Consider the following 21,733-nt stretch of genomic DNA (forward strand, 5'->3'; position numbering starts at 1 on the left):
ATTACAGCAATAATTGTCCACTGCTGTATACAAATCCTCAACTTGTTTGTTTAATCATTCTTTATTGTATATTGTGTCAAGCCTGTAGTTTAGCCCATATGAATTCTGGACACCTGTCCTATTGGGTTGCAGGTCAAGCTTTTGGAATGTAAGCTGAGAACTATTTAGAGTTATATTGTCCTTGCTATCAGTAAAGGAAGAAAGATTCCTTCTTGTCTTCAGTAAGAAAATAAATAGTTGTTGTACGTTAATGTGGAAAGAGATGCTGAGTTAGTATCTGTTTTGCCACAGAATTCACTGTATTCACTTTTGCAAGTGTTAAAATCTTTTCCCTGTTGTTTTTTTCTTTTTTCTTTTTTCTTTTTTTTTTTCTTTTTCACAGACTGTGGACTTGTTTGAGATGATTGAAAAAATGCAGGTAATGAGAAATTATTCTGTCAGACTTTGGATGTTTTCGGGTTGTTTTTTTTTTTTTGTTTTTTTTTTAGCCAAACAAATAATCTGCTGTTTTTTTTGTCTTGTTACTTCAATCCCAACACCTTTCAATTTAGACTTGAAGAATACCTAGTTTTCCAGGTCCAAGTTTCTACATGAAGTCTCAAAACTGTTTTCCTGTGTTCATTTCTAGAACTTGCATGATGGAAGAGCTATACACAAACCGATCCATTCTTTTCAGAATTATGATTTTGAGAGAAAATCAAAGTTGCATAAAGGTATTACTGTCACAGTGTTCAAAATCTTCAAGAAACTTTCTGCTGGGTAGCAGGTGCTAATGATAGGTGATTAATAGGATTGTTTAGTTTAAGAAGTAACTGCTGTAGTCCTGATCTTTAACTTGCACAAGCAAGGAAGACTGGCTTAGTTCTTTTATTAAAAAACATGCATTCAGATGTATATACTACAATGCAAAATGAAAAAATAAAAGGGAAAAACATCTTTCCTTCTGCCAAATGAAGAGGTAGTAACATAATAATAATAGTTTATATAGGTAGCAACTGAACTTTTAGAGCAATTTTTTTTTTTTTTTTTTCAGATTATGTGTTCTCGCAGCATCCTCATAGACTACCAATATTTTATCTGATTTTTAAAATTTCTTTAAAATACTATGGTTAACTTTAATCTAACATAAGAAAGGTTAATATGTAATTCCGGTCTTTTAGTATGTACTAAAATAAGGTTTTGTGCTACTCAACCTGAGCTACATTGAATCTTCGCCTAACTCTATAGAAGTGATTGTTAAATCTGAATTTACATCTTCTTTCCAGGATAAGAGGAGCTCCTCCTTTAACTACAGGCAGTCTAGCATGGAATGTGCTGGCATGTTCTATCTCTTCTCTCTGCAGGAACTCTAATACACTGACTTATAGCAGCTCAGGATATTTTCCCTCAGGCTGAGATACTGGTCATCACTAGGTTCTGCTTTGAAACTGGAAACCTTTTGCAGTTATCAGATCTGTCAAAAATGCCAAGGAAGAGAAGAGAGACCATGCAATGTTACAGTTTTTCAGACTCCATTTCCACATGCAAAAATCCTCCAGTGCATAGAGATCTTGTCTCCATGCTTTCCAGTTTGTTCCAAAAAACTGTGGCTCCTTTGTACTTCTGTGTCTCAACCTTATTGTGACAGAGCATAGGTTTTTCTTGCACTGAAATTCTGCTTCTGAGACACCTGCTTCAGAGCCTTCCTCCTGATTCTCAGCACAGTATGCTGACAAGTAAAACTCCAGATCACATTAACAGAACACCCATTTGCACTTCAAATACTCCATGTATGCTTTCGTGACCTGCCCAAATACAAAACGGCTATTACTACCTCCAGAAAAGGTTAGGTTTACATCAGCAGCATCAATTCAATTTTGATTTCACAACTCATTTTCTGGTCATTTTTCTTTTTTTTTTTTCTTTCTTTTTAATGTATAACAGATATATTTTTTCTTTCAGAAGTAGCAAAGGAAAAAGAAGCATCCTGATTATTATTAATACTCAATGTTAATATTGCTATTGCTCAATGTTAACATTGATGCTCTACTGGCAGGTCTTTTCATCTTGTAGGACTGGAACACTGTCCGCAAACTTTTGCCCTTAAGTATCTTACGTTTTCACTGTAAGTTAAGTAGAAAAGTTATTTCAAATTTATATATTTCTATCAGATACTTGTACAAGATTGTTTTGCTGTAAAATGCTTACACAGACGTAACTGTTATGAATGAGATTCTCCTTATTGTCAGAATGAAGTCAGAAGCTGCTTATCCCGCCTAGAATCCCTGACTAACCATTACATTAAGCCGTCACTGTATGTGTATAAAAATATAGTCAAGCATCATGTTACTGTATAAGAGTTACAGGATACTGATATCAGTAGTTAAATTCTTACATACGTTCTATCAGAGAAAGCGACAATCCTGGTCTTTGGCTTCCTATCTGTCTGCGCAAATTATGTGTCTTGTCTCTCTATACTTATGTCCACTTGGACTGTTATCAGCATTATATGGCAACCTATTAGATTCCATTTTTTTTAAACTTCTTTTGTTCTCAACCTTTGCTTAGACAGCGCTGAGAGCTCTTGTGACTCATTGCTGTTACTGTGTGTTTCTGCTGCAGAAGCGTGTTGGAAGTGAGGAAACTCTTGCCACAGTGAGAAGGCAGAGAATGAAATAGCCTTCAGTAAGAAAGGCATCTACTGACAGGAAGAAACCAGGCATCCAGTTGCAGGACTGGATATGCAGGAGATATGCAGGACTGTGCCATAAAGCTCTTAGCACTAATCAGATGTAAGCATGGAAAGTGACTTATTTTCTCATATGCCTCCAAGAGACAGATTTGTTCTGATATGTGAATGGAAGGAAGGCATATAAACTTTCTAAAGTCTTTCCTAGTCCTCAAAAAGTTGTTTCTTCTCTTGAACTTTCTCTGAACTTTTTTGCTCTGCCTGGTGGTATGGTGTCTTCAGGGGAGGTGGAAGTCTAACACTGTGAGGAAAAAGTCTGAAATAGTATCCTTTCATTTTCTATCAATAAATCTTTATTTATTGTTTGAGTAAGGAGTAGCTTAAAGAGACCAGAAAATTATATAACAGAATCACTTTGGGATAATTATTTTGATTTCTGCCAGCTTTCTGCTTTTAAAGAACTGTAAGGCTTTTCAGTTTTAATGCCAAACTAGAAATAGCCTGGCCAAGTTCCATCTTCACTCTTCCTGCTTATTCCAGACTTCCATATCTGCATAAAACAGAAGATCATAGAGAACAAAAATGTGCAAGTTGAGAATATGGAGAAGAACACAGAGGGTAAATGAAACAAACATGTTAAAACACAGGATTCACTGTCTGTGACTTTCTGTTTCCAGGGGAGTCGTCTGGATGAACAAAGATGTTCCCTTCCAGCTCCTCTCAAGGTCAGGCTAAATCATTATTGCCTCTTAAGTTGTAATGACAGATGATTACTGACCAGGCTTGTACTGCATTTTTCTGTGTGGAGCGAATAGGGAGCTTAAAAACACTTATTTCTTTTAGATGTGAAATTTGTTACTGTGTACATGAAAGACAGTATTTTCCTTTTTCTGATTTGAGTTATTCCAGTAAGTGTTTAATATTATTAAAAATCCTAGCTTTGACAAAATAATTTTTTTTTTCCAATTTAAGAACTGTAATAATATTTATGAAAACACATTTATTTCAATTGCCTGTTTGAAGATTCTGATGCTACAAGAAAACTGATGTGCTTCCCACAATTTTAGGCCAGTAAAAACATGTTTTTATTCTTAAATTTTCAACTTTTCCTCACTTTTTTTTTTTTTCCCTTCTAGCTCAAGCATGGTATCTTTAAAATTAGCCTTAATGGATTTTTGTTCTCAAAGTTTTATATTACAATGCTGAGACCTGGGAACGGAAGTCCAACCTAAAATTCTAAAAATAAAACTCTAAAGGTGGAGTAGGGCAGAGCAGAAGCTGATAACACAGCTTGTGCCATCATGAGAGGAAAAGAATTTAAAAGATCTCCCACGCTTTTGCTATTTTTTGCTAACATTCTCTTCTGATTTCAGACAGAAGAAGAGTATATCCCTTACCCCAGCATCCATGAGGTGAGTTTCTACTACTCTTCTCTGATTTTTCCCTTGAACTTTCAGCCTACTGGCCTTTTCAGCTATTGACCTTCCAGTTTTCATGTTCTCTGTCCTTCCAAATAGGTATTACAGAAAGGGTGGCCATATCCCCTCATTATCTTACCCCAGTTTGGAGGCTACTGGATTGAAGGGACAAGCCACAACCTCTCCAGTCCAACTCTGTCTGATGTACCTTTTCCCTGGAGTGTTAAAGTGAAACTGGAGAGTGACCCCACAGCCAAGCTATACCGCAAGCATTTCCTAGGAAAGGTAAGTGTAATTTTCAGAGCCTTCTTTGACCTGCCAGACTTAACACTGAACTGTATCTCAGGCTTTTCCTGGTAGATTTAGAAATAACTGCACAGACACCTAGTATTCCTTGAACTAAGTAAATGAAGTTCATACAGCTGCATGGCCAGCAGTGTGTTAAGTTGATCCTGCCCCACGTGATCTGTGCATCTTCCTGTGTGTTTTAACAGAAGTGAAATATTGGTACCAAAAAATACTTATATTTGGTTAAGAAGCTCCTCTGAGGCTCAATGGACAGATGAGAGAAAAAATGTGAAATAGTACTGGAAATGGATGTGGTATGAGTTTTAGAGGTGACTTCTACACTAAGAGCATAATTTCATTTCCAGTGAACAAAGTGGTCCATTTTCCTCAAAACAGATAAATGAGTGTGATGACCAGACATTTCTGGTAGGCACTGGCTGTTTTAGGGAGCTAATTGATTCCCAGAGTGGATTTCAGGATGATTTTAACTATTAAGACAAGGGAACAAAACCATGGTCTTTTTTGAGAGACAGTTTATAAGCTGATAAGAAAGCACTGCATACACTATGTTCAGTGATCTGTCTGAATGCTTAGTAAGTTTAAAATGGAGAAGAGGAGCTTTGGACAGTGCTGGGAACTTGTTCTGAAATAGTCTGACTTGCCTGAGCAGTCTTGTACAGTATGCGACTAGAAGTTGATGTTAATATCATTTATTAGTAAAGCACCCTTTCTGAAGGCTTTCTTTCCGAACTGACGGATCTGCTGTACAACATAATGGACATAAATTCCTCAACATTCTGGAATCCTTCCATTTGCCAACTGTAATTATTTTTCTGTCATGATAGATTTAAGGTTCTCCTTGAAGGTTTCTAATTTCAGCTGTAATGTTTTTCAGTACAATTGTAGAATTCATTGCTGACCTAATATCATAGAATCACAGAAAGCTGAGGTTGGAAGGGACCTCTGGAGGTCATCTTGTCCATCCCTCTGCTCGAGCAATGCTGTATCATCACTGTTTCTTCTAAGTAGGAATGGGGCAGAGTGTACCCTCAGCAAGTATGCAGATGACACAAAATGAGGGAGTGATGAATTCACCAGTGGGCTATGTTGCCATCCAGTGGGACCTCAACAGGCTGTAGAGGTGAGCTAAAAATAATCTCGTGAAGGTCAACAAGGAGATATGCAGAGTCCTGCACCTGGAAAGGTTCGATCCCTGGCACCAGGACAAACTACAAGTTACCTAGATGAAAAGCAGCTCTGCAGAAAAGGACCAGTGGGTCCTGGTGGCCATCAAGTGTAAATGCTTGCTGTTAAGAAGGTTAATGGTATCAGGGGCTACATTAAACAAAATATTGCCAGCAGCTGAAGAGACGTTTTCCTTCTCCTCCAGTCATCACTGATGAGGCCATGTATGGAGTACTGTGTCTAGTGCTGGATCTCCCAGTATAAGAAAGGAATGGATGTACTGGAAGGGGTCCTATGTAGGGCCACAAAAATGGTTAAGGAACTGGAGCCTCTCTCCTGGGAGGAAATCTCAGAAAGCTAAGTCTATTCAGTCTGGAGAAGGCTTTGGGGGATCTTAACAATTGATCTTTTCTTCACAGTATAAGAGGGCATAAGGTAGGGTGCGAAGAGGGCAGGGCCTTTTTTCAGTGGTACCCAGTGCTGGGACAAGAGGCAGTGAACTCTAACTGCAACACGAGAAATTCTGTCTAAACATCAGGAAGCACTTCTTTACTGTGGAGATGACAGAGCACTGGTACAAGTTGTCCAGAGATGTTGTGGAATCTTCTCCTTGGAGATATCAAAAGTCAATTGGACATGGTCCTGAGGCGCCTGCTCTGAGTGAATCAGCTTGAGTAGGAGTTGTACCAGGTAGACTCAAAGTCCTTGCCAGCCTCAGCCATGTGGTGAAGTGAATATGAAGGAGTTCCCTTTCCATCAAACTCTCTATGTTTTTGAAGTACTCAACCATCAGTGATTAAGTACTAAATAAAGACTCCTCTCTCCATTCTTCTCAAGTGCCCAGCTTTTTGTCCTTTGACTTAATTGATATGAATATGTGTCTATATCCCACTAGGCTTGCAAGCTAGTGAGCAAGCACATATCAGAAAAGAAGGTGCAAAGGACTCTTGTCATGAGATACTCTATCCATGGGTAGAAAACTTCATATCATGGGTTGAAAACACTCCTTAGAAATTATTTAAAGTGTGAAAGCTCTTTTTTTAATGTAAGTCATGCATAAAAACATGACAGTTCCCATGATTTAAAAGGCTTTGGTAAAGAGAAACTGAGAGCTTTTCCGCAAGGGAGTTATTTTATCAGTTCAAAGCTGCTTGCTTTTCTTACTGATAGCATGGAAGGTTATTTCTGAAAGGTAAAGTAAGGTCTCTTGCAAGCTTGAATAACCTTGAGCGATTCTTAGCCCAAGAAAAGAGGCTTTTAAGTATGACGGGAAAGGCAAAGACAGCAGTTTAGAAAATATTTGGGCAATACTGGAGATTGGAGTATATGCAGTAGAATCATAGAATGGCTTGGGGAGGAACCCTAAATATCATCTCATCTAACTCCCCTACTATGGGTAAGGCTGCCTTCCACCAGATCAGGATGCTCAGGGCCCCATCCAACTTGGTTCTGAGCACCTCCAGAGGTGGAGAGTCCACAAGTTCTTTGAGCAACCTGTTCCAGCACCTCTGAGTAAAAAATTTCCTCTGAATCTTTAATTTAAATTTCCCTACTTTTAGTTTAAAGTCATTCCACCTTCTTCTGTCACTGTCAGACCATGTGAAAAGTTGGTCTCCTGCCTGTGTATAAGCTCTCACCAGCTATTGGAATGCTACAGTGAGATCTCCCTGGGGCCTTCTCTTCCTCAGGATGAACAAGCACAGCTTCATCAACCTTTCTTTATAGGAGAAGTGCTGCAGTCCTTTGTGGCCTTTCTCTTGGCTTTCTCCGGCAACTCCACATCTTATATTGGGGGACCTACTCCTGAGTGCAGTAGGGTAGAGCAGGGGTGGGTAATCACCTCCTCCCCCTATTGGCCATATCTCTTTTGATACAGGCCAGGATACAGTTGACTTTTTGGGCTCTGAGTCACACTCCTGGCTCATGTACAGCTTTTTGTCCACAGGGACACTTACGTCCTTCGCCACAGGGCTGCTCCCAATGAGTCCTTCTTCTGGTCTGTATGCATGTCTGAGAATGCTCTTATCCAAGTCAACCCCAACACCTTACACTTGGCTGTGTTCAGTCTCAATAGATTCTCATGGGCCCACTTTCCAAGCCTGTCCTGGTCCCTCTGGATGGTATCACTTCCTTCTATTGTATCCACTCCACCATTCAGCATGGTGTCATCAGCAGACTTATTGAGGGTATGCTCAATATCACTATCCAGGTCATTGATAAAGAAGTTGAGGGGCACCTGTCACTAGATGGACCTCTGGAGGACATAACTTGTCACTGGATTCCACTTGGACGTAGGTCTAATGACCACAACTATCTGTCTGTGACCTTCCAACCAATTCTTTATCCACCAAATAGTCCACCTTTCAAATTCATCTCTCTCTAATATATGGACAAGGATGTGGTGTGGGACCATATCAAAGGTGTCCAGGTAGATTATATCAGTTGCCCTTCCCTTGTCCATCACTGCTATTGCTCATTCACAGAAGGCCATAGAGGGCCACCATGTTATCTGCACCTTGCCTTTTCTGATTCCATCTCTGCATGTCTGGACAGCATCCCTATATTCTTCCCAGGCCACTCATCTCCACTTCCACTGCCTGTACATTTCCTTCTTTTCCCTTAGTTTGATCAGCAGGTCCTTACTCAGCCATGTCTGTTTCCTGTATCTTCTGCTTGATTTCTTATACTAGGAGATGGAGAGCTCTTGTTCTTGGTATTCTTAGTGCTCTTTAAACTGTCCACAGAGAGGTACCACCTTTGTTCTGTTCTTGTGTCCCTAAGGACAGTTTTTCAGAGGATCTCATCCAATAGCTCCTCAAACAGCCAGAATTTTTATCTTCTGAAGCTCAATATTCTGACCCTGTTCTTTACTAGGCCCATATTCCTTGAGGTCACTAACTCACAGCATGGTTGCTACTGTCCAGACTGCCTCCTATCTGAATCTCTTTAATGATCTCCGTATTGGTGTGAGCCGAGTCTTTACCTCTTGTTGGTCTGTCCAGGTATCGAGCAGACTATGAAGTTGTCCTCAGCAGACTCCAAGAGTCTCTTGGATTGTTTGCAGCCTGCCACTTGCTTTCCCAGTGGACAGCTGGGTGGTTGAAATTCCCCATCAGGCTGAGCAGCTCTGAGCATGACATCTCTAGTAATTGGTGCAAGAAAGCTTCATCAGCAGGCTCCCCTTGATCAAGCACGCTGACCACCAGATAGATCAAGATAGATCAAGACCCTGACCACCAGATGCCCTTTATTGATCTGGTTCCTAATTTTAACCCACAAGCTCTCAACCTGATTGTGGCTGTTTCTCAGAGGCAGCTCTTTGCAGTCTATCCACTTCTTAACACAGAGGGCAACTCCCTTGCCCCTCCTTCCCTGTCTATCTCTTCTAAAAAGCTTGTAGCCCTCAATCATAGTATTCCAGTTGTGTGATTCATCCCACCATGTTTCTGTGATAGCAGTCAGGTCATAGTTTTCTAATTGCATCATAGTATACTGGCTTTATCAGAACTGGTAGCCACTTGTTGGTGTCCCACATTTGGACCCCCAGTAGATAGCAGAGCTAGCTCAAGAGATTGTCTGGACAGCAATTGGGATCCTCAGTGCATCTCAGTGAGAAGTCCCTATGACAGACATAAAACAACAGTCTGTATACATGTTTGTGCTATGGGTACACATATCCAAAGTCGCTGAAATTGACAGAAAAACAACTCAGTGTACCATGGATGCTATGAAACAACCACACAAGAAAATGTTAAGATGTTCCAGCCATTACTGAGCTCTAAATCTGTGGTTTATATGATGAGTTCAGTAATGTTCATTTTTTGTATAGGAAGAAGGCTATAAAACCTTGTGTACAGTACTGTGGGAAGTACTAAATGCCCACCTTGTTTTCAAAGACTAAAATGAAGAGAAGTATCTGGAAGCCAGGAAGGATTTAATAAAGACATATATAGAAAATGCCCATCAGGATCTTAGAGTGCAGTTTCACATGCACTTCAAGCTGGCAGTACTGGTGAAAAATCATTCTTGCCTTGTGTTCATATCTGGTCAGGTATTTCTCTGTTATACTGTACTTTCTTTGTAGTGATTTAAAGTATTGTTACTGCTGTACTGTGAACCATGTTGAGGAACTTACTCAAAATTAGCTTCTTGACTAGAGAAAAGAAGTTGTTAGTGTGAAATTTTATCTGAACTGAGAGGAAAGAGACTGAGGTTCAGCTATCTTTGTCCTTCTGTCTCATCACGTAATCATTGTGCCACCAAAGCTGCTTTTCCTCCTTCTTCAGGGATGAAATAATCCCAGTATTTTACCAGATGACCAGAAGTTGCAAAGATTTGAAGTAAGCTTTATTGAAATTCCCATTTCTCTTAGAGAAAAATTAATGGGCCCATTTTGAATCCTGTAAAGGATGTTCTCTGGATTCATATACTCCTACAGCTAAAAAGAACTGCTGAAGCAGACCAGGTCTTGGGGAAGGCTAGTTTGTTCACTTGTGGTGCAATTGATGTTACTGAGTGGACAAAATAATTCTATTTCATCAAAAAGAATCCTAGATGGCTAAGAACATGGCAGATATCTTAACAACTCAATAACTTCTTGGGCAAACTACCAATATTCCTTGTGTCTTCTGTTTTCCCTTGGCCTTACAGAAGATATTAATTGCTTTTGCAGAGTCCAGACTTCCTTTCCAACTGCCTTTAATGTTACAGAAACTGCTTCAGTGACTGATCAGATTTGCACCTACCTCTACAAATATAAATAGGTCAATTTTGGTTATTTTGTCACCATTGAGTCGCAGTCTTGAGCACTATCCATAAAGCATTTTGATAGTTCATCTCTTAACTTTGGGACAGCTAATAATAAATGTTATTGTGTGTTGAAGGACTCTGCCTTCTGCTGCCTAAGTGTTTTTACAGAGAAAGAAAATTGCAGAAGGAAAAAAGAGGATGTTAGAGTTTTTGTTCATACTTTTGACCTAGGCATACGCTCAGGATCAGGCTAGGCATCCACTACAGCTTTGGTAACAATTCAATTATTTTGAGACTTTCATTAATACTGGTGCTTGTTACTCTGGAAAAGATCGTACCCCGTTGTGCAGCTCTGTCTGTTTATGGTCAGCTGAATAGCTAATAGCCTGGTTCCCATAGCAACTGAGATCCTAATATGTCAGGCCTGCTGAGGTCTGGCCCTGAATTCTCATCAAAAAAGAATTTGGTTTTCTAGTCTTTGCATCTCGTTCTGATTTCTGGCTGCAGCTAACTTCAGACTTCTGTTCGTATTCCTTTTTCTTCATGTCTTCTGCTTCTGAATTTTGTCAGCGTTGTGCCGTCTTTTCCTTAACAGCTTGTCTTGGGCATACACTCCAGCATCTGACTTGTTCAGTTTATGGACTTCCCTGATATTGGTCTTCATCTCAGTCATTTGAGTATGCTCTTGTTTTGCTCCTTGAATCTTTTTTGTGTGTGTGTGTGTCAAGGAGGAAGTGAGGGCAATGATATCTCTCGTACTTTAAAAAATTTCACTAGCTTCATTTTTACTTCCAGGTTCAGGGGAGTAACTGTAGTATTAATTAGTTATTTTTTTTCAAAGATGGAACAGATTTATGTCTGTTGACTTCAAGATGCATACGCTCATGTAGATATCAGAGCATAAAACTAGCATGTTACTATCTTTTATTTCACAGCTAGTCAGTACTATCACTAATACAAAAATTTGTTTTGATTTTTTTTTCCACAGCAAAAGATCTCACAGCTGTATTCGGAAAGGTTACAATCCAACAGATACAGAACCGACTTTTCATATTTTCTAGGCAGAAGGCTTAAGGAGCTATCAGACTAGCCAGCTGTACAGCAACTCACTTTGATCAAACGATACGTTGCTCCCATTGAGTTCTTATTAACTAGTTGTGTCCAGAGTAGTCCTTTCACAGTATACGTTCCGGATCATGGCAGTTCTGACTGTACAGTTGGCACTTAACTGACTCAATGCATAAAATGTCTGTGTCATGTGCATGTTTGTATTTACACAGTATTTCCTGTGATGCAACCCCTGAATCTTTCAATCCTGGTTACTGACTGCACAATACCTAGCTGTCTTCTCAGGTTGCCAGTGACTCCTTTACTTGAATTCGAGATAACTGCTATTCTAGAGATCAAATTACCTATTCATAATTGGCAGGGAAGGGGTATTTTATCTCTCTCCTTCATTTAATTTGACCATGTAAAACACTTTGCATCTAGGCAATTTGGATCTGTGGGAATTTGGGAGTCAAACTCCCTATTGTTAAGGTATGTGCTTTTTGTTCTCTGTGAGCATTTGATAGCTCACTGAGTAGTCAGAGCATGTTTTTCTTTGTAACCAATGATGGGAAATCCAGCTGGATATCTTGAGGTACTTCATCTGGGAAAATCTCAAAATTTCTCTGCACAAATCGATCTACCAAAATCAGCTCTTGGTTTTCTGTTGCCTGAGCAGTCCCCCGGTCAGCAGATTGCTGTATGACTCTGCTGATTTCCATGGCCCCAAGGCATCAGGGAGCACTGATAATTCTGTCCACTGTACTGTAGCTGAGATTATTTTTGTTTGGAGTTTCTTTATTTGATTTTACTATGTTTTATTCATTCTTACTTTGCTTTACTGAGGACACTCACCTTACCTTCTAGCCTAGAAATACCACTTTAATCTCACCATATCCTTCTGGGTTGGAGACCTAATAGTGAAGTGTACTACTACTACCCCTTTCAACAAAAGTTCTCATTAACAGGGAAAGATTATTATACTGTTCTGATTAAATCCAAGGATAATTGGATCACCTGCATGACGTTCTCACTGATCTCTCTGTCCTGCTAACACCTCAAACACAATAATTTGTGACCATTTGTTGAAGTGTTAATTCGGTCTATTTATTTGATCAGATTTTTGTAGAATCATAGAATCCTTAGAGTTGGAAGGGATCTTTAAAGGCCATTTAGTCCAGCTCCTCTGCAGTGAACAGAGACATGCAGAGTTTGGTCATGTTGCCCAGGGACTGATCCATATGTAGTGGTCAACTCCAGAACTGTCTACTGAGTGGTTTTCCTGTTGATGATTAAACTCTTCTAGGAAGATGAGAAAGATCTATCTATTTCTGGATGATTCCACCTATACAGAATCCAATTTGTGCTAGAAATTTCCATTCATTTCACTTGTCTGTAGATTTTAACCTCTGTTGATACAACCAGGCCTATGGCCATATACCTGGAAGAAATATATGGCTGCAGTCACTTCTGTAATAGACCCTGTAAAAATGTTTGCATTGTGGTTCAGTGCTAGACAGAAGAAGCTGAATTACATTCTGTTTGTGGTACACTCCACTAAAGCTGAAGCAATGCTAGTGTTAGTTGGTTTTAGAACATCCTCCACCTGCAAAGTAGTTTCCTGGAATTCTGGCTGCATCCACACTGAGATGTACATGCTCATAGAGAGCAACAATAGGGTATGTTGTATTTGATGTGTTGATCATGCCATTACTGTTTGTATGGAATATTTCCATATCTGCATCCAGTTATGCTTAGTGTTATGTAGAGTTTGAATGGGAACAGGGAAAAATCTGTCATATATAGGAATTTCTTTACAAGAAAATGGAGTCCTTCAAAATCTGCTGTTGAATGTTCTCATTCAGCTTCTTCTCAGAAATACTCTACTGGTAGTGGATGAACTTTTATACTCGTGCATTGATTACCAAGGAGGCTGCAAGACAATTGTTAGCATGTCTTCAAGCATGCCACAGCTACTTAAATTAAAAACAAGGCAGTCCTGAGGGACAGTTTGTATTGTAAAAACTTTGTTATACCTCTCTGGGAAGCATGTTGGGAATAATGTATCTTGAATTCCTGTTTTCAGGAGCACCAGAACTTTTATTCCAGCGATGTGTCCTTGGGCTATTTGATACTTTCTGTGAAGTATGAACAGTCTGAGAAACAGGAAAATCTGCGCTTGTTGCTGAGGTAAAAGTGTCTTCTGTAGTAGTATGTGTTACTGTCCCTGTCTCTCATCTTACCTTGAGCTTTCTCTGTATGGATATGGGCGTGAATCTCATGTCCCTCTCTTAGAGAGGCCTGTAAAGAAACCTTTGAACCTTCATTTCTTGCCTTCCTCTGACTTTCTCCTAGCAAGTTCCTTCAGGATGCTGAAGTGTTTGCGAGCACATCCTTACAGTTCTTCTGAGAAAAATATTTTTTCTTCCTTCAGAAAGAAACTGCTGTTAATTCTGTGTGAACACTCTCAAAGGAGGGAATATACCTTTCCTAGCTGAGAGCAGACTAGCTTGGGCCTATCTATGGGCTTTGTACTTGAGACTAGATCCCACTTGACAGTGAATTAGGACATCCCTTAGCTTACCAGGACAGCCTCAGATGTGCCAATGTGTACCCCTTTATGGCTTTAACAAAGCCCAGAGAGCTGCTGAAACTGGCCTTGAACACCTCCAGATACTGGGCATCCACAATTTCTCTGGCAAGCCTATGCCAGTGTCACAAGAATTTCCTCCTTACGTATAATCTAAATTTTGACTCTTTCAGTCTGAAGCCATTACTTCTAAATGTTCTTCATGTACATGCCCATTAAATACTGGAAGGCCACAATGTGATTTTCCTGGAACCTTTGCTTCTCCAGGCTGAACAACTCCAAGCCTCTCATCCTGTGTTCATAGGACAGGTGCTCCAGCCTTCTGATCATTTTCATGACTCACCTCTTGACCTGCTTTAACAGGCCCATGGCTTTCTTGTGCCTCCCTGTTTTGTCTTTCCCTGCCTTCCCACAATAAGTGATGAGTAGTAAGTACCCCTCTTTTTTCAGTGACTTTATGCAGTAAGCTTAAAATAATACCTCTGGAATTAACTGTATTAAGAAGAATCTGAAGGAATGGCCACAGTTTTTTTTTTTAAAGAGCCAGTGCTGCATCTGCCTCTTTCAGCATTTACTTTAATGTGGTTTTTATTTTATTTCAGGACACGAACTGGTACTAAACATGATCTGATCCCCATTTCCTGTCTGAATGAGTTTCCTAATGCTGTCCAGATGGCAAAGGTGAGATTCTTGTTTGTCCTCTCACTCTTACACCACAAGTCTATTTTTATCTCTTTTTAATTCTCATCCTTCTAGTTATTTTCATGTTACTGTCCTCCTACTTCTGTCTTTCCTACTTTTTCTCACCAGTACTGTCAATCACTTCCCCTTTCATTCTTCCATTTAGTTCCTCTTTTCTCTTTTCTAAGGTCACCTTAGATTTTTATCTTGAAAGGACTCTTGTCAGATAGTTATGTGTGTCCATGTTGTTGTGCTTGCAGCAAGCTAGAGCACACGATAACCACGCTTTTGTTTCCTTCTCTGACTCTCAACAGCTACTGTGTGAAGATGTGAATGTTGAACGCTTCTTTCCTGTCCTCTACCCCAAGGTATAAATTTCTGATTCTGTATACGTTTCATCAAGAGCTGGTTAATGAAATGCAACTGATAAAGTGTATTTTCATTTTCACAGGCTTCACAGCTTATTGTTGCATTTGATGAACATGTCATAAGCAATAACTTTAAATTTGGGGTAATCTACCAGAAACCTGGACAGGTAAGCTCACTCAGATCCTACCACCCTCAAGACAAAACAGAGTCAGTTTTCTTAGCTTCAGTGTAGTAACAAGATCTGAAGTGTCCTGTGGAAAGTATGGTGTACTGGAAAATAGAGACTTCTTAAGTAGAAAGGACACAATCTTGCCTTATATCAACTGATTTGTTTCCTTTGTGTGGGTCCTCAAACTGTGCTTTTGTGTAATCTTTGTACCGTTTTTGCTTTTCTCATTTCCTTTTGAAGACAACTGAAGAGGAAGTCTTCAGTAACACAGAAGAGAGTCTGGGTTTCCTGGAGTTCTTGGATTTCCTTGGTGACAAAATTCAGCTGCAGGATTTCCGTGGGTGTGTAACAAGCATGCTTTAGAAGTCAGGATGGGTTAAGGAATGCAGAAGGTTCAGTGATTTCATCTCTGATGGGAGAAATATCTCTTGGCCAGACTAAAGGCTTTAAGCAAGGACTGATGGGAGAGGGAGATACCATCAGGAATACTGCAGTCAAGCTAAAGGAATGTAAGGTATCAGAGGCTGGCAAGGCTTATGGCAGCATCTGCCACTCCATTGGGCCCTTCAGGTTCAGGAGCACATTTGAAATGCTGGTATACTAATGCATGCAATTTGAGGAAATGGGAGCTTTGGTCCTTTCCCAGAGCTATGATATCATTGGTATTAGTGAGACTTGGTGGAATGAGTCCTAAATATGGAGTGCTGGAGTGCTTTGATATTATTGATGCATAAGTTAGTGTTACTGATATATTCTTTATTCTTTCCACTTTTTCATCTGTGTCCTGCCCCAACCTATTGTGTGGCATGGATTTATTCAGGTTCCGGGGAGGTTTGGATGTCATTAGAGGTCAAACGGGCACCGAATCAGTTTATACAAATTTCCGGGGCAAAGAGATCATGTTTCATGTATCTACAAAACTGCCCTTCGCAGAAGGAGATTCCCAACAGGTATTTGTGAGGAGAACTAAGGAATTCAAGAGTGTGGGTTAGAGGGGAGGGGTATTTCCTGAAGAGCTAATTAAGGAGAACACCTAACTGCATGATATTGGGAAGTATGACAGGAGAAATGGTAAAAGTGGTGATGGGGGTTCTGGTAGAGAAGATGGGCTGGAGATGCTAAACCGACTATGTTTTAGGCCCCATTGTACTGTTCTGCTCCTTTTCACATCCATGTTGTTTTGTTTTTTTTACTTTTTACTCTCCAGCTTCAGCGGAAGCGTCACATTGGGAATGACATTGTAGCCATCATCTTCCAGGATGAAAGCACACCTTTTGTGCCTGATATGATTGCTTCTAATTTCCTACATGCGTATGTGGTAGTTCAGCTCACTCACAGCAGTAGTGGGGAGACCCTCTACAAGGTAAACAGAGCCAGCAGATTCTTCTGTGGTGATGTACTGACTTTGACCCTTAAAGCAAAAACCTGTTCTTGGGCTTCAGGGGAGAGGTACAGGTTTGGCCAGCTGTCATCCAAACACCATTGCTTGCTCTGTCAGTAAGTGCTAACCACGTTCGTAGTGAAAAGCAACAAGTAAACCTAGAGATCCAGTATTTGTCACCAGCTCTCCTTCCCCTTTACCTACACTTTGATTTCTGACTAGGAATCTCCTTGCTGCAATACTATTCCGTATTCTGTTTGCAGAGATCCTCTCTGATTGATATGATTTCTACTATTAGTAAACTGTGCTCCTGCTTAGTGAGCTGTTTACTTGCATGTTTTCCAGTGTAGCTGATGGATTTATAAAGCTTGGGATTTAATGCAAGACAAATTCAGATAAGTTTTATATTCAGATAAAATTTCAGTTAACATATCAAAGAGAACAAGGAGCAAGTGATCACATTTTGGGTGATCTATTTCTTGCATTGTATGAGTCAAGAAAAGCTCATTCACGTAACTTTACATGACGCTTTGTAACAGCCATGCCTTTGTTGCTGGTTCTATATAGCACAATGCTGAGAGCTTGCTTATCCTGAGACTGTATGTCAAATAGAGCTGGCTGGCCTATTCTCTGGAATTCTAACCAGCTGCATCTTCTTTTGTGGATCCTGGATCTGAAAGATAAGTGCTACATCTTAGGGCCCTCCATTTTACAGCAGCCCTACTAGAACAAAAATTCTGTATCCACAGCCTCTTGCCAGAGCAATTTATTGAATGGCTCTATATTGATATCTCTATGACTTTAAATTTGACTTTCAATCATGATGAGAGATCAGAACACATATTATTTTGCATTCTGTGATGGATTTTTGTTTATAGAAACATAAAGTGCTATGTCTAATTAGACGTAAAAATTCTAATTTGGGGATAATGAATCCTTAAGCCTTTTATGTCTACAAGAGCAGCAAGAATGTCAAAACTGTAACAGGATTTCCATCTCAGCTTCCACAAAAAGAGTTGCAGTGGAATAACAACAGGCTTTTGCTTTGTATGTTGTGGACATCTAAGTCTGTCGTGACAAAATGGCTGACTGATGATCAGTGGCTTGGGGTTCTAATCTCTTGCTGGTTATCTTACAGGGCACATAAATTCACTGAATTTTTAAAGGAAAAAGGCTTGGGAAGCTTGTAATTTGCCTTTCTTTTCCCAGTATTGTTTTTGCCTACATGCAGTGGCACTCTTTTTGGTGGAGTAGTAAGGTTGCCTATATCACTTCATTAAAAAAACAGTCACTCCAAGTATGACTCTGTGGCCAGTTTTATGTAAGGGCTTTTCCAAAGGAATTTTAAATAATTCTTCCTTGAGAGCATTATAGGCTCTAGTGCCTACTGCTAAAATTTAATTTTTGATTATATTAATTTATTTGAATCAGTTTTTACAAACAGAAAATTAAGAACACAAAGCAGGATTTTAGTTTGTTGGGAAGGAAGGAGAGGCCTTGCAAGTAAGGTAGCTGGCCTGTATCATGAGAAATCTGACCTAAAGGGTCTCTTAGTCTCATTACATTCATACAACTTTGTGATGTACTCTGTGACATGTACGGCGGGGTGTTATTTTGGGGCAGTTGCTGTTATGATGCACTGGTGTTGTTCTCTGTTGTTTGAAATGGAAAAGAATGATACTGTTCCTTGTTCCACCTCAAACATGAAGAAAAAAGTAACTGAAATATCTGGTAAGATAGCTACAAATACATGGTAAGTATTGTGAAGAGCAAAGTGACAGTACTTGAAAAATGGACATGCTTTACTATTTTTTTTTTTTTTTTGGCATTGGTGTGTGAGGTAGGAGCATGTTAAAAAAAGAAGGTGCATAGATGCACTTATCTCTTGCTGGGAAACTGCTTATGCTGCTTTTGTGTGCTTATTTCATGTTGCTAAGAGAGGCAGTGTCACTGTGCTGGGATACTCTCTGATATTCCCCTTAGTGTACAGTATATCTCTACTGAGAAGTCTGGTTGAAAAAAAAAAAAAAAAAGATAAATAGTTAATATTAACATTTGGTTTGTCTGGAGGAGGTAGATCTTGCAGGCTGAATAGAAGCATCTTTTTTCTCCTCTAAATACACTGGTTATTATTAAATAAATTTACTATTAAGAATACTTTAAGGTTTGGCAAGGTTTTTTGCTTTTACTTTAAGATTGAGTTTCTGGGAGGTAAAACAGCATTAGAGAATGAAATTGCCAAGCCATTCATCGTATTTGAAAGGTCATGGCAGACTGGTGAAGTTCCCACTTATTGGAAAAGGGGAAACATAACCCCCATTTTCAAGAAGGGAATAAAAGAATTTCCAGGGAACTACAGGCCAGCCACTGACACCTCTGTACCTGTCAGGATCTTGGAGCAGGTCCACCTGAAGGCCCTACGAAGGCACATGGAAAATAAAGATGAGGTGACTGGTGACAACCAACATGGCTTCACCAAGGGCAAATTGTGACTGACATACTTGGAGACCTTTTATAATAGAATTACAGCATCAGTGGATAAAGGAAGAACAATCTATCTGACTCATACAAAATGTTTTCCACATGACATCCTGCTTTCCAAACTCTTGTGAGACCCCACCTTGAAAACTGCATCCAGTTCTGTTGCCCCCAACACAGGAAGAACACTGAGCTGCTGGAGAGGGTCCAGAGGAGGGCCACAAAGATGAGGGATGGAGGGCTAAAGCACCTCCATTATGAGGACAGGCTGAGAGAGTTGTGACTCTTCAGCCTGGAGAAGAGAAGGCTCTGGGGAGACCCAGTAGTAGCCTTCCAGTACCTTCAGGTCTGGAAGGGGACCTGCAAGGAAACCGGGGAGGGACTTCTTACAAGGGCAGGTAGCGACAGGATGAGAGGAAATGGCTTTAAATTGGAAGAGGGTAGATTTAGACTAGGTATTAGGAAGACATTCTTTACTGTGAGGGTGGTGAGATGCTGTAACAGCCCAGGCTGGATGGCGCACTGAGCAACCTGGACTACAGGGATAGCAGGGGGCTTGGAACTAGGTGATCTTAAGGGTCCCTTCCAACTCAAGTGATTCTGTAATTCTATGATCCATTCATTGAGGTCAGGAACTGACATGTACTTTTGGAAAATGTAAACAAGTCAGAAGGAATTGGAGGTACAACAGTATTTCTGGTATATACATTGCAACATATGTGCATGCAAACACAGATGTTTGAAATCTCTAAGTGTCTCAGTTATATTATGATATTGATTTCATTCCCTTGTACTGTTTCAGGTTTCAGTCACAGCTCGAGACGATGTACCCTTCTTTGGACCTTCTCTACCAAATCCAGCCATATTTAGAAAGGTTTGTTTCTCTGGTGTAATGATAGATGGCAGGGAAAAATACTACACACCCTTTTATTCACAGTCACTGTTGTATTGTCAGTCTGGCTGCATGGCTTTGGAGGCCTAAAGAGTAGTAAGGTAGAGCTTTTATCACCTGATGTTTCTATTGCTGTCTTCATCTCCAGTTGGGTTTTCATCTTCTTTTGTAGAGTACAGAGTTTCGTGAATTCCTTCTGGTCAAGCTCATCAATGCTGAATACAGTTGCTATCGAGCAGAAAAATTTGCTAAATTAAAGGTGGGATGATTACCTGTTTGTTTCCATTAAAAAATATAGTACTATATTGCTGCCAGATTAAGAAAATACACGATAATTGTTTACTCTCATTTACTTCTAATTTTCTGATGTTCAAATGTGATTATTCTTAGCCACGTGAATCCTTCCTTTGTATTTCACAGCTGGCGTGGTAGGGTATGAATGTTCTAATGTCATTGCGTAATCCTCAAGTAAGAGTTTGAATGTGATGCATAGATACTTCTGGAGGAAATTCTGTGTTAGTTAAGACTCAGTACTGCATTTCAGGGTACATACTGTTCAGAGTTTTGTTCAAAGTCCCAAAATTCTGTTCCAAGCTCTGCTGCCTGCCTGATCTAAGAAAAAACTGCCCTCAACCCATGGTTCATTTTCATCACCTTTAAAACCTGATGTCCATTATGACTTGATTTAAAAGGACTTTAAAGGGGCTATCTACAATTATTATTAATTGTATTAATTGTAATTAAAATCAGTTCATGTTGTATAAATTAATTTTCATGATTTTTTTTTTTTATTTTTTAAATGAGGAAGAGAAATACTGCAGTAACAGCACCCTCCCATGCTCTCCCCATAATAGCTGTATTTCATTCCCAATGTTGATTTAGGAGAGAACCCGAAGTGCCCTCTTGGAGAGCCTTTTTGAGGAGCTGCAGCTCCGCAGCCGCTGTATGATGGGACTGCCCATAGAAGAAGATGACAAGACAGAGAATGGCAGTGGGGGCTTCTTTGAGAATTTCAAGGTGGGTCACAGTTGATTGAAGCAGTTCCTTACCAGTTGTCTACTTTTTTTTCTTTCTTTTTGAGGGTCATTATGTCCCATCAAGAATATCAACCCTAGTGATAAGCCGTGCAGAGGATGAGATGGAAAGGAAGACTTTTTTCCAGTTTGCATAGATCTTTCTGTAGAACTAAAGCTTGGTCCTTGATGGAATCCTATATTGTCCCTAGGGCATCAGACTCTTTATGTGTCGTGCTGGTGTCTAGTGTCAGATGGGGTTTCATTCTTTAACTTGCTGGGAAGGGTGTAAGTGCTTACAAGAGGAACTGCAATGAATAGTAGGAAGTAATTTTGTCACGGTAGACTTCTTCCAGTTCATTTTCATTATGACTGAAAAAGTTGCAGTGCAAGAGTTTCCAACACAACTTAGCATGTATTGTTTAGAAAATAATGATGCTTTACTTTCCCTCTAGAAGCCAGAATTAATTTCCTGTTGTTCTGCAGAGAATATTCTCACTTTTAAAAGTCAGGATCAGGTGACAACTTACTTGTAAAAGTGTAAGAATCACAACAGTAGATGAAAGCAAAGTTTTTAAACAAACAGGAGGAATTAATTTTGATCTTCATATATAGGAAAAATCTTGCATCACGTTCCCTTCTCTTGCTTTCCCATTTCTGTGTCACCAATTTCTTTGTCTGTCTGAACAGAGAGACTTACTAAAAAAGCTTTTCTTTAGATGAACTCCCCTTTGTTTTGTCTGGTGGGCTGATTGGTGTTATTAAGGATGGTGAAGTTAAGCCAGTCACGTGTAACTACTAAGCA

General features: G+C 39.8%; 1 protein-coding gene across 14 annotated transcripts in view; it reads left to right on the top strand.

Annotated features, from left to right (window-relative positions):
- The window catches only part of LOC107319060 (rap1 GTPase-activating protein 1-like), a 48,216-nt gene that overhangs the window by 20,025 nt on the left and 6,458 nt on the right, over positions 1-21,733 (top strand). For 10 of the 14 annotated variants that reach the window (XR_001557640.1, XR_001557641.1, XM_015873635.2 and 7 more), the window contains 15 exons: positions 383-418; positions 629-713; positions 3,346-3,393; positions 4,042-4,080; positions 4,186-4,371; positions 13,442-13,545; positions 14,548-14,626; positions 14,941-14,994; positions 15,078-15,161; positions 15,405-15,505; positions 15,985-16,114; positions 16,372-16,527; positions 19,826-19,897; positions 20,088-20,174; positions 20,798-20,932. Coding sequence is in view for 12 of the 14 variants with exons in the window: in XM_015873635.2 (XP_015729121.1) it covers positions 636-713; positions 3,346-3,393; positions 4,042-4,080; positions 4,186-4,371; positions 13,442-13,545; positions 14,548-14,626; positions 14,941-14,994; positions 15,078-15,161; positions 15,405-15,505; positions 15,985-16,114; positions 16,372-16,527; positions 19,826-19,897; positions 20,088-20,174; positions 20,798-20,932 (1,353 nt within the window). In the remaining 2 variants the exon portion in view is untranslated. The remainder of the gene's footprint in view (positions 1-382; positions 419-628; positions 714-3,345; positions 3,394-4,041; positions 4,081-4,185; positions 4,372-13,441; positions 13,546-14,547; positions 14,627-14,940; positions 14,995-15,077; positions 15,162-15,404; positions 15,506-15,984; positions 16,115-16,371; positions 16,528-19,825; positions 19,898-20,087; positions 20,175-20,797; positions 20,933-21,733) is intronic. The other 4 variants (XM_015873651.1, XM_015873670.1, XM_015873661.2 and 1 more) reach the window with 1 other exon arrangement.

Source organism: Coturnix japonica, chromosome 1, assembly GCF_001577835.2.
Source record: "Coturnix japonica isolate 7356 chromosome 1, Coturnix japonica 2.1, whole genome shotgun sequence".
Taxonomy (NCBI): domain Eukaryota; kingdom Metazoa; phylum Chordata; class Aves; order Galliformes; family Phasianidae; genus Coturnix; species Coturnix japonica.